Source organism: Camelus dromedarius, chromosome 23, assembly GCF_036321535.1.
Source record: "Camelus dromedarius isolate mCamDro1 chromosome 23, mCamDro1.pat, whole genome shotgun sequence".
In the NCBI taxonomy this organism is placed as follows: domain Eukaryota; kingdom Metazoa; phylum Chordata; class Mammalia; order Artiodactyla; family Camelidae; genus Camelus; species Camelus dromedarius.
Window position 1 is genome coordinate 4,136,423 of NC_087458.1, and position 12,981 is coordinate 4,149,403.

A 12,981-nucleotide genomic window follows, 5' to 3' on the forward strand; every position below is an offset into this window, starting at 1 on the left:
CTGAGCTTAGCCGTAGTCCTTTACCTTGCAGAGATTTATGATTTAAAAAAAAATTGCTTACAAGAAACTTAGACAAAAACATCAATATCAATTCTATACAAAGAAAACTCCAAGGACTAAAGAACATTATCTGATAGCAGTGCAGTAAGTAATCAAAAGAAGTGAGAGGGTTAGGAATAGCCAAGAGGGTTCAGCAACTAACAAAATCAGGCTGGTTTCGAGGAGAGACATTCATGACATACTACACCCAAACTCACCCTGGTCTCCGCTTAATAGCCCGCTGGACAATGGCTCCTCCACCTTGAATCCCGGACCCAGGATTTCCAGAGGCAATGGCTGGACCCAGTGATGGTACATCCGATGTTATTTCTGTCAGGGAAAAATAGAAATAAACATTTAAAAAAGACTGTCCTTGCTATCATCATCACCACCATCAAACTGGCTAGAAGAAAAGCTCAAGATAGGGATAAAATCTCAATTGTTTGCTAGAAAACCCAAATGTTCATATCCAGATTATTTTCTTGAATTCTTACACTGAAAAAGAGATTTCCCTACACTTCAGTTCCCTCAACTTTGTACAGTTTGGAAGAGGCAGTATTATGTTCTGCATACTTCACTTTAAAAAGTCTGTAACAGTGACGTAACATTTATCAAAAATACACACACAAGTTGGTTTACATATTTCAGTCATGCAACAAATAACTTAGCTCTTCATTTATTTCATTTAGAAAATACAGTAAAACCCCAAAATAAAAAAATCACCTAAATTCCAATACTCAAAAAAAATTATACAGAATAAAACTCTAAGTCCCTCATTATGCCTTCCTTTCCTACCCCTTTTTTTATCCTTCCCCTCTCCTTTCAATTCAGTCTCATGCCTGAGAAGTAGCCATTGGTAACAGATGAGCTCATCTTATTTTAGTTTTTCCCTCAGATTATATACATCTCTCTAATCAAAAATAGGCACATATTTTCTTAATAAAAATGGAATCCTGCTCTGCAAGTTGCTTTTGTCATTTAAATATATATCAAGGATATACACACACACACACACACACACACACACACACACACACACACAAAATCAGACATATAGACCTCATCCCTTACCCAAGGTTCTAAAGCTAGTAAGTGGAAGATCTATGATATGAACCTTGGGAGGTTAGCTTTAGAGTCTTCTCTCTTAAACATAGTGTTATGGTTATACATAATAGCAAACAATCAGAAGCAATATTAATATCAAAGGTAGGGAATTGGTTGAGAAAGTTATAGTATACAGTATATTGAAAATGGAATACTGTACAGCTATTAGAAGTGCAAATACGCATTGGTACAGAAAAATGTTCACATGTCCATTCACTTGGACACTGAACAACACACTTCTAAATATCAATGAGTCAAAGAGGAAGTCTCAAAGGGAATAAAAAATACACTGAACTATTGGAATACTATTCAGCCATAAAAACTGACAACATAATGCCATTTGCAGCAACATGGATGTTCCTGGAGAATGTCATTCTAAGTGAAGAAAGCCAGAAAGAGAAAGAAAAATACCATACGAGATCACTCATATGTGGAATCTAAAAAACAAAAAACCATAAATACAAAACAGAAACAGACTCATAGACATAGAATACAAACTTGTGGTTGCCAAGGGGGCGGGGTGTGGGAAGGGACAGACGGGGATTTCAAAATGTAGAATAGATAAACAAGATTATACTGTATAGCACAGGGAAATATATACAAGATCTTATGGTAGCTCACAGCGAAAAAAAAAATGTGACAATGAATATATGTATGTTCATGTATAACTGAAAAACTGTGCTCTACACTGGAATTTGACACAACATTGTAAAATGACTATAACTCAATTAAAAAATCTTAAAAAAAAACAAAACAAAAAAAAAGTGATTTAAAGACAGAAACATGTGTAGACCTAATGTATAAACTTGTTTCTAGACCTCAAGATTTCAGACTTGGGGTCTGGCACACAAGTGTGTGATTATAAGGCAGGGACAACTGTCCTGCAACAAATGTGTCACTACTAATAAAGTATGTGGACATTAAAAAAAATACACTGAACTAAAATGAAAATGAAATTACAATACTGCAAAATTTATGGGACACAGCAAAAGCTATATAGTCAGAGGAAATCTTATGGCACTAAAATGCTTATATCAGAAGAGAGGAAAAGTCAAACAAATCATCTAAACTTCCACCTCAAGAACCTAGGAAAAGTTAAAAAAAAAGAACCTAGGGAAAAAAACAAAGAAACCCAAAGCAAGCAAAAGGAATGAAATAATAGAAAACATGAAGTAATGAATTAAACAACAGAAAAACAAATAAAAAATAAGTTACTTCCTTAAATAGATCAATAAAATTGACAAACCCCTAGCAAGACAGACCAAAAAGACACTAAACTACCAGTATCAGGAATGAAAACAAGGATATCATTACAGACCCAGAAGAAATCAGAAATAACTGGGAATACTAAGAATAACTTATATACATAAATTTGACAACTTAGGTTGAATGGACCAATTCCTTAAAAAACACAAACTAAAACAACTGACCAAACACAAAATAGGTAACACGAATGGCCCCATAACCATTAGGAAATTGAATTAATAATTTAAGAAGTCTCAAAAAAAATCCTCTAGGTCTAGATAATTTCACTGGAAAATTTTACCAAACATTTAAAGAATTAACAACAATTATACACAATATCCTCCAGAAACTAGCTAAAGGAAGGGAACACTTACCAGTTCATCTTATGAAGCTACTATTACCCTGATACCAAAACCATACAAAGACAGTACAAAAACTAAACAAACAAAAAATGAAAGCTCAATATTCCTTATGAATAAAATTGCAAAAATCTTTAACAAAATAGTAGCAAGTAGAATTTAGCAATATGCAAAAGAATCATACAGTATGATCACGTGTGATTTATTCAAGGGAAGCAAACTGGTTCAATACTTAAAAATCAATCAGCATTATTCACAATACTAATAGGCTAAGAAGGAAAATAACATGATCTTATCAACTTACGCATTAAAAAGTATTTGCTAGAATTCAACACCTATTCCTGATAAAAATATAGAAAGGTAGGAAAAGAATGAAATAGCCTCACCATGATAAAAGAATCCACCAAAAAATAAACCTACCACTAGTATTATACTTACCAGTGAAAGACAGTGCTTTTTACCCAAGATTTGGGAACTAGGAAAAAATTTCACTTTCATCACATACTTAAACATAGTGTAGGAAGTTCTAGCCAATGCAAAAAGGGAAATAAAAGACATACAGATCAAAAAGGAAAAAATAAAATTGTCCCCATTTGCAGAGTAAATGATTGTCTATGTAGAAAATCCTAAGGAATCTATGAAAACAAACCAAAAAACACTCCTAGAATAAGAAAGTGAACTCAGCAAAGTTGCAGGATACAAGATAAATATACAAAAATCAATTGTATTTCTATATACTAGCAATTAATACAGTCACCAAAACTTAAAGATACAAAACCACTTATAATCATTTTTAAAAGGAAAAAATACTTAGTGTAAATCAAATAAACATGCACAGGACTTGCATGCTGAAAGAATGTTGATGAAAGAAATCAAAGATCTAAATAAATAGAGAGACATACAATGTTCATGGGCTGGGATACTCAACATCAAGAAGTCAATTCTCTTCAAACTGATATGCAGGTTTAACACAACACCTATCAAAATTCTACCAAGATGTTTTTGTAGGTATAAACAAGACTATTCTAAAATTTATATGGAAAAGTAAAGGAACTACAATACCTAAAACAAAGAAAAAGTGGAAGAAGAGAATCAATCTGATTTCAAGACTTCTAATATAGCTACAGAAATTAAGACTGTGTGGCCCTGGCAAAGGGACAGACATAGATCAATGGAACCAAGAAACAGACTCACATAAATATGCCCAAATGAATTTGACAAAAGTGTAAAAACAATTTAATGAAGGAAAGATAGCCTTTTCGACAAATGGTACTAGAGCAACTAGACAGCCAGAAGCAAAAAGAAAAAAGAAAAAAGAAAAAAAAAAAAAACCAACAAAACAACAAACCTTGACCCATTTTATAAAAATTAATCAAAATGGATCATGGGCTTTATATGTAAAATATAAAACTATGTAACTTTTTAAAAAATAGACTTTATTCTTTTAGAGCAGTTTCAGGTTCACAACAGAATTGAGCAGAAAATATAGAGAGTTTGCACATAGCCCTCCCCACCCACACACATATACTCCCCTACCCTCAACACCCCTCATCAGTGTGGCATATTTGGTACAATCGATGAACCAACATGGACACATTATTATCAACCAAAGTCCATAGTTTACATTAGGGTTCATTCTTGATGTTATACATTCTATGGGTTTTGACAAATGCATAATGACATGTAGCCACCAATACAGTATCATACAGAATAATTTCATTGCCCTAAAAATTCCCTGTGCTCCATCTATTCATTCCTCCCTCCCTCCCTCTCCCTAAACCCCTGGAAACTATGATCTTTTTATTGTTTCTGTAGTTTTGCCTTTTCCAGAATGTCATTTGGTTGGAGAGATTAAATTTCTATTGTTTTAAGCCCTCCAGTTTGTAGTAATTTGTCACAGCATGCTTGGGGAACTAATACAATAATGATGTATGATTCTTTTAACATACTCTGGATTTAACTTACTTACTCCTTTTAAATGGAAGAGGAACTTAGTGTGATGTAAGAGTAGCAGAGTTAAGGAGTATTCTTAGTGTACTGAATACAAGTACCTTCTATTAAAATCATAATTTGACAGAAATTACAGTAAAATAGTAAATACTTTAATCAGTCAACATAATCTCCCTGATTTATAGAAAACCTACTTCTAAGTGACTTCCTTTCCTGAAATAGGAGAAATGATATAAAACATATGAGTGAGGAAAAGAGAAATGATAAAGGAAGTATTAAAAGTTGAATAGATAATAAAATGTTCAAAAAGAAATGTTGGTAACAATAATTCATCATATTGCTACCTTGTCTAAAATATGAAACACTTTGGATTTTTTTAAATATTTTACTTATTATTCCTAAAATCTACCTCCAAATTATATTTATAATAAACTGAACCTAACCTCAAAACAAAAAACCTCTTTTATGTATGTCTTTTATTACAAGCCCAAGCATTATAACTGCTTTCATACTGGATAAAGAAAGTACTCAAACAGCCATCATTAAAATAATAATGCATCACAAAACTGCAGTAATCAAGATAGTGTGACACTGGCATGAAGACAGACATATAGACCAAAGGAATAGAGTAGAGAGAACAGAAATACATCCTCACATACATGATTAAATAATTTTCAACAAGGGTGCCAAGACCCTTTCCAAAGTGGTAAAGATATTCTTTTCAACAAATGGTGCTGGGAAAACTGGATATCCACATGCAAAAAAAAGTGAAGCTGCATCCTTCCTTCCATTATCACACACACAAAAATTAACTCAAAGTGGACCAAAGACTTGAATGTAAGACCAAAAACTATAAAACTATAAGACAAAGGGGAAAGCTCCATGACACTGGATTTGGCAATTTCTTGGATGCTGCAAAAGCATAAGCAACAAAAGATAAGAAATAAGATAAACTGGACTTCATCAAAATTAAATATTTGTGTACCAAAGAACACTATCAACAGAGTAAAAAGGCAGCCCACAGAACAGAAGAAAGTATTTGTGAATCATATATGTGATATGAGATTAATATCCAGAATACATAAAGAACTCCTGTAACTCAAAAGCAACAACAACAAACACAACTTGATTAAAACATGGACAAAGGATTTGAACAGACATTTCCCTGAATATACAAATGGCCTACAAACATATGAAAAGATGCTCAGCATCATTAATGATTAGAGAAATCCGAAACAAAACTACAATGAGGTATCACTTCACACTGGTCAGAATGGCCATTATTAAAAAGTCTACAAATATTAAATGCTGGAGAGGGTGTGGAGAAAAGGGAACCCTCCTACACTGTTGGTGGGAATGTAATTTGGTGCAGCCACTATGGAAAACGGTATGGAGGCTCCTTTAAAAACTAAAAATAGAGTTGCCATATGATCCAGCAATCCCACTCCTGGGCATATATCTGGAGAAAACTCTAATTTGAAAAGATACCTACAGCTCATTGTTCATAGCAGCACTATTTACAATAGCCAAGACATGGAAGCAACCTAAATGTCTGTCGACAGATGAATGGAAAAAGAAGATGTGTGTGTGTGTGTGCATGTGTGTGTGTAATGGAATATTACTCAGCCATAAAAATGCCATTTGCAGCAACATAGATGGACCTAGAGATTATCATACTAAGTGAAGTAAGTCAGAAAAAGACAAATATCATATGGTATCACTTAAATGTGGAATCTAAAATATGATACAAATGAACTTATTTATAAAACAGAAACAGACTCACAAACAGAAAATAAATTTATGGTTATGAAAGGGGAAAAGGGGTAGGGAGGGCTAAATCAAGAGTTTGGTATTAGCAGATACAAACTACTGTATATAAAATAGATAAACAAGGTCCTACTGTTTAGCACTGGGAACTATATTCAATATCCTATAATAAACCATTATGAAAAAGAATATACATATATATAACTGAATCACTTTGTTATAGACCAGAAACTAACACAACATTGTAAACCAACTATACTTCAATGAAAGAAAATAGAAAAAAACTACAATGAGACATTACTTCACACCCATCAGGATGGCTACCATAAAAAATTTTTTAAAAAGGGGGGGTTAGCAAGAATGGGAGAGAACTGAAACTCCTGTACACTGCTGGTAGGAATGTAAACTGGTGCAGCAACTATGGAAAACAGGATGGAGATTCTTCAAAAAATTAAAAACAAACTACTATATGGTCCAGCAATTCTGCTTCTTGGTATATACTCAAAAGAATTGAAAGCAGGATCTTGAAGAGACACTTGTACATGCCACGTTCATAGCAGCATTATTCACAACAGCCGAGAGGTAGAAGCAACCCAAGTGTCCACCTAGATAATGGATTTTTTTAAATGTAGCATATACATCCAATGGAATGCTACTCAGCCTTAAAAAAGAAGGAAATTCTGCAATATGCTACGATATGGATGAATCTTGAAAATATTATGCTAAGTTAAATAAGCCAGTGACAAAAAGACAAATACTACATGATTCCACTTATACGGGGTACCTAGAATAGGCAGATTCATTAAGAGTGTAGAATGGTGGTGGCCAGGGGCTGGAGGAGTTGGGGGACGGGGAATAAATGTTTAATAGACGCAGAGTTTCAGTTATACAAGATAAAAAAAGTTCTGGAGGTAGATGGTGGTGATCACTGTACAACAATGTGACTATACTAATGTCACTGAACTGAACACTAAATAATAGTTAAAAAGGCAAATTTTATGTTATGTGTATTGTGCCACAATAAAAAAATTTCAATATGCAAAAAAAATTTTTGGTGGATCTATATCATTGAAATTGAAAGTTATCCACCATTTATGATTATGAAAAGATAAGGTACAGAAAAGTATAAATAATATAATCCTTTTTAAAGTCTATATGCATAACAAAAGCCTGGAAGAATTCATCTGACACTTATTGCATGTTGCAGATCCTACAGATAAAGCGATAAACAGAAGAGGCAAAAATCTTAACCCTTAACAATTTCACGTTAGTGGGACAGAAAGAGAAAATTGAGAAACAATTAAAATATAAATTGAGTTGACAATATTAAACTGAGATTTTATAGGTAAAAAAATGGATAAACATAAATTTTATATGGTTTGAGCTAACAGTATGTTATATAGTGATAAATGTGGAGAAAAATAAATGAGGGGAAGCCACCTGAGACGTATATAAAGGTTCAAGCAATTTTAGATAATAAAGGAAGGCCTCACTGAAAAGGTAATATTCAAGGAATGGTCAGAGGGAGGTAAGGGAATAAACTATGCAGGTATCTAGGGGAAATGCATTCCAGGCAGAGTGTAAAGACCCGGAGGTGAAAGCATGCCTGTTAAGTTCTAGAAATAGTGTGGATGACATCATGGCTAGAGTGGAGTGAGCAGATGTTATGCAATAAACTATTAACAGTGGTTATCTCTGGGATGGCATTTAGAGACTTCTATATTTGATTTTCTACATACCCATATTGTTTTGTCTTTTATATTAAACGTGTATTACTTTTACAGTCAGAAGATGTATGATCCCAATTTTTTAAAAAGAAAATTTGTGTGTGTGTGCTTATGTGTGTGGCATGCACTGAAAACCTGAGAGAACACAGCTTAATCTCTAAAGTTAGATAAATCTAGATTCCAATCCTAGGGTTACCATTTACCATGTGTACGACCTTGGGCAAATTATTTAATCTCTGAGTTAGTCTATAAAATGTAGCTAAAAACAGGGCCTACCTTTGGGGAAGATTAAATTAGTGCTTCGCACAGCACCTGACACACTGTAAGTACCCCTTTAACAGCAGCTTTGTAAAAATACATCAAACACTAATATGTAACTGATCTTGTCTTTACTAACTTTTTCATTATAAAAGTAATATATTAAAATATGGATATACAGAAAATCAAATGTAGAAGACTCTAAAAATATTCAACAACACAAAAGCAAACAAAGATAAAATCCTCCACACATATACCCCAATTCTCTCCTCCACAGGAAACTGATGTTAATATTGATATGAACCCTTCCAGTCCTTTTTCTACACACCATGTATTACAAGGTTTTAGTAATTTTTGCATAGCAAAGGGGAGGGAACATGTTATATTTATTCTGAAACTTTTTTTCCATGTAACTATATATTAGAAAGTGTGTCATGTCAATAAATACAGAGTTAGCTCATTTTTTAAATATACAGTACTTCATAGCACAAATGTATATATTTTTGACATCCAAACTATCACTATCATAAATAAGGTTTCAATGAATATCTTTGTATATCTCTGAGCACAGATGCCAGTATTTCCACAAAGCCAAAAAATTTCTGAAAATGACTAGCTGTATTTAAAGGAGCATATTTAAAACTGCCCATTACCCTCCAAGAAGGTCATACAAATAAAAGGCCTCACCAATGGTATCAAATTATCCATAACTTCAACAGCACTGGATCCTGGCAATCCTTCAAATTTTTACTAATTTTCTAGGTATAAAATGATTATTACTGTTGGTTTAAGGTAGATTTCTCTATTACTAATAAGACTGAGTATATTTCATATGTTATAATCATTAACCTTTTCTTGTTTACCCTATATAAATTTTAAATAGTATATGTAACTTTCCTAAGAAAAAGCAAAATTTTCCCATAAAAAATAAATTCCATACTTTCAGTAATAGGTTTACATGAGATCTAAAAATTAGATGAATTTAGAGAAAGAAAAGATAATTCTGAGATGGTTTAAATTAAGGTCCCTAGCAGTCCGCAGCACACAGAAGGTACTCAACAGGAAGGAAAAACTAAAGGAAATAAAGCAGGCAGCCAGCCAGCTAGGAAGTTTCAAAAAGGCAGGTCAAGCTGGGCCTCAGAAAAAGTAAAGGAGAGGAAAAAGGCATTGCACATGGATAAAAGAACATGAGCAAATCCTAAAGGGAGATAAGAAAATAGCTGTGAGGGCTGTAGGGAAACAGGCCTACAAAGAGCAGAGTCTGCATTCAGGAGAAAATACAAGGCGTCAAGTGCTATCCAATTGAAAGAAGGCTTTAAATGCCAAGATGAAACCTTAATTCTGATTCAATCAGCAACTGAAAGTCAAAACATACCTTTAAGTCAGAGTGACAAGAAGAAAATGTAAACTAAAAGATTAATCTGACAGATTTAAAATTGAATAGAAGCAGGGAAACAAATTAGACTAATCAAAAATGAGGAAATAAAGGCCTGAATTAGTATGAAAACAGGATGAAAAGATAAAGAAACCTCTGAAATTCTAAACTATGCAACTTCTGAATAAGGATAGTATGCTAAATGTATATACATCTACTTTTTTACTCTTCTGCCCTCCCTGCCCCCAGATAATATAAAGGAGAAAAACGATTTTATACAAGATATAAAATCACCTGAATGGAAAAAATGGGAGGAAGAAAAAAAGAAAATTTTTGGCAACTGGGACCATTGCCTTGAAAGACCCTAAGAACTGAATTCTAAGCCAGCAAGGGAAAAAGCAGAAAATTAACCCTATTTACACATCAAATGCCCCAGGCTCAGAAACTGGTGACCCCAGGTACCTCTGTGGAGAGGTGTAGAGGGCAGGGCAAATGAAAACAAAAATAAAAAGGATTTGTTCAATATCTTTTTAAGCAGTAGGTGGATTACCAGATCTTCTTGCTGTTCCTTCTAACAGGGAAACTGCCCATACTTCACTCAGTCAAAAGCTGATTTATTCTCTAGAGAGAGTAAACCAGAGATCCTCTGGTCAGGGGAACACCAGGCAAAGTTGAAAGTGACGGTACCACACTGAAAACAGGGAAATTAACAGCAATATGTATGCAAAATGGATGATTCACTTTTCGCCTGCCTCTTTCCTGTGTTCCATGTTTCCTCTTTCTTGGTTTACTCCCTCCTACTGGTAAAGTACATCCTTTAGCAAGTTCCTAAGAAAGAATAAAAAGGATACCTTGGGTGCATTAAAATATCCTTCTTCTACTTTACTGACAGTTTGCTTAGGTATAGAATTTTAAGTTGGGAGATTATTTTCTCTCAGAATTTCAAAGGTATTGCTCCATTGTCATCTATCTTCCAGTGTGACTACTGAGAAGCAAAATAAATTTGATTCCTTAAAAATAATTTACCTGACCATTTTTTTTTCTCTCTGGAGCTTATCTGATGCTGAAATTTCATGATAATGTGCCTTGATGTGGACATGATTTCATTCACTAGACTGGTCCCTTCAATTTGAAAACTTGTGTCTTTTACTTTTGGGACATTTTATTTAAACGAAAATTAAAAGGTTGGTTAAAAGAGATAAAAATGGACATACTGGGGAGAAGGAGCTGAGAGAAGCGGGTAGACTGCTGTTTTGTAACAAATTATGTAAAACTAAGTCTTTAAATATATGCATGGATAATTTTGATTAAAATAACCTTTAACATGTGTAAATAAATCTATTTTAAATATATATTTTATAGTTAAAATGTTTTATATGCTTTAATATCTTCTTATGTTTAAAAATGTTTATTTTTTATTTAAAAAAAAAGATGTGATAACAAATCAGATAAATACATTAAAAAAAAAATCCAAGCACTTCTAATTGCTTAGCCTGGGAAACTGGAAAAACTATGATGTCACAAAATATACAGAAGAATGGCAGCAGATTTGAAGGAAATACTGGTGAACATAATACATAAATAACATGTTAAAGATTATTCAAATAGAGATTTTTTTTTAAGTAGACGAAAATACAGGAAAGAAGCTTATGTGAGAAGACTAGAATGAAAATTTTAGAAGGGTCTTCAATATATAAAATGAGGGGAAGGAGATAGAGTAGTTACCAAATAAATGTTTAATTGAGGTAGGTAGGTAGGCAAACAGAAATGACAGAAGTTGATTGGCTTACTAATTAATGAATCAATTAAGAGTCCCAGCCCTAGAAGTGTGACTAGAAAGGGAGAAGCATAATGAATAAGAAAAAGAAAATGAGCAGGCTTAAGGGACAAAGAAGAAGCAGTCAGTGAGAAAGAATAAGCAATATAGTGTCTCTGAAGACAAATTCAAGCAGCTCACCAGAAAGGCACAATTATGAGCTATGAATAGTGAGGGAAGGAGTCCAGCAAGAACCTTGAAAATTATTTAAAGAGTTGAAAAACAATTATGAGAAAAGAATATAAGAAGTTATAGAAAAGGTTTTAGGAACTGCAGCACTCTTCTAGCTCCCTTTTTAGCACCTTGCACTCACCTCTCCATCTAAGCAAATGTGCCATCCTCACTGCCTGATACAGTATTTCACCTTCTTCATCTAAAAAAAAAAAGACAATGCCCTACCCTCCTCCTTCTCAAAAAGTATCCACTGTACTACATTTCTGTAGGAAGTGACTTTAAGTCACAACGGAGAAAGTCTTATAACTTAGACTAAAAAATGTTGACTGTGTAAAGACCACAAACAATAAATGTTGGTGAGGATGTGGAGAAATGGGAACCTTTATACACTTGTTAATGGGAATGTAAACTGGTGTAGCTACTACGGAAAACAGTATGGAGGTTTCTCAAAAAAATAGAAACAGAACTACCATATGACCCAGCAATTTCACTCCCAGGTGTTTATCCAAAAAAACCCCAAAAACACTAATTTGAAAAGATACATGCACCCCATTGTTCATAGCAGCATTATTTACAATTGCCAAGTTACGGAAGCAACTTAAGTGTCCATCAAAAGATCAATGGATAAATAAATATATATATAATGGAATACTACTGAGCCATAAAAAAGAAATGAAATGTTGCCATTTGCAACAACATGGACGGACTTGGAGGGTATTATGCTAAGTGAAATAAGTCAGACAGAAAGATAAATATTGTATGATATCACTTATATGTGGTATCTAAAAAATAAAACTAGTAAATGTAACAAAAAAGAAACAGACTCACAGATATAGAACAAACTCGTGGTTACCAGCAGGGAGAGGGAAGAAGAAAGGGGCAAGACAGGGGTAGTGGATTAAGAGGCACAAACTACTCTGTATAAAACAAATAAGCTACAAGGATCTATAGTACAACATAGGGAATATAGCCAATATTTTATAGTAAGTATAAGTGGAATATAAACTTTAAAAATTGTGAATCACTATGTTGTACACCTGAAACTTACCAAAAAAAAAAAAAAACTTATACTCAATTAAAAAAAAGAAAAATACTCCTAAAACACAGAATATTGACTGTGCAGATAAACTGCCAGCAATCAAATTGTCTGTACTGCCTACTAGCTAT

At 33.4% G+C, this 12,981-nt stretch overlaps 1 protein-coding gene across 6 annotated transcripts in view; it reads right to left on the reverse strand.

Annotated features, from left to right (window-relative positions):
• Positions 1-12,981, reverse strand: part of ARNT (aryl hydrocarbon receptor nuclear translocator) — a 50,692-nt gene that overhangs the window by 33,049 nt on the left and 4,662 nt on the right. For all 6 annotated transcript variants that reach the window (XR_010377446.1, XR_010377445.1, XM_010996742.3 and 3 more), the window contains exon 2: positions 258-369. Coding sequence is in view for 4 of the 6 variants with exons in the window: in XM_010996742.3 (XP_010995044.1) it covers positions 258-369 (112 nt within the window). In the remaining 2 variants the exon portion in view is untranslated. The remainder of the gene's footprint in view (positions 1-257; positions 370-12,981) is intronic.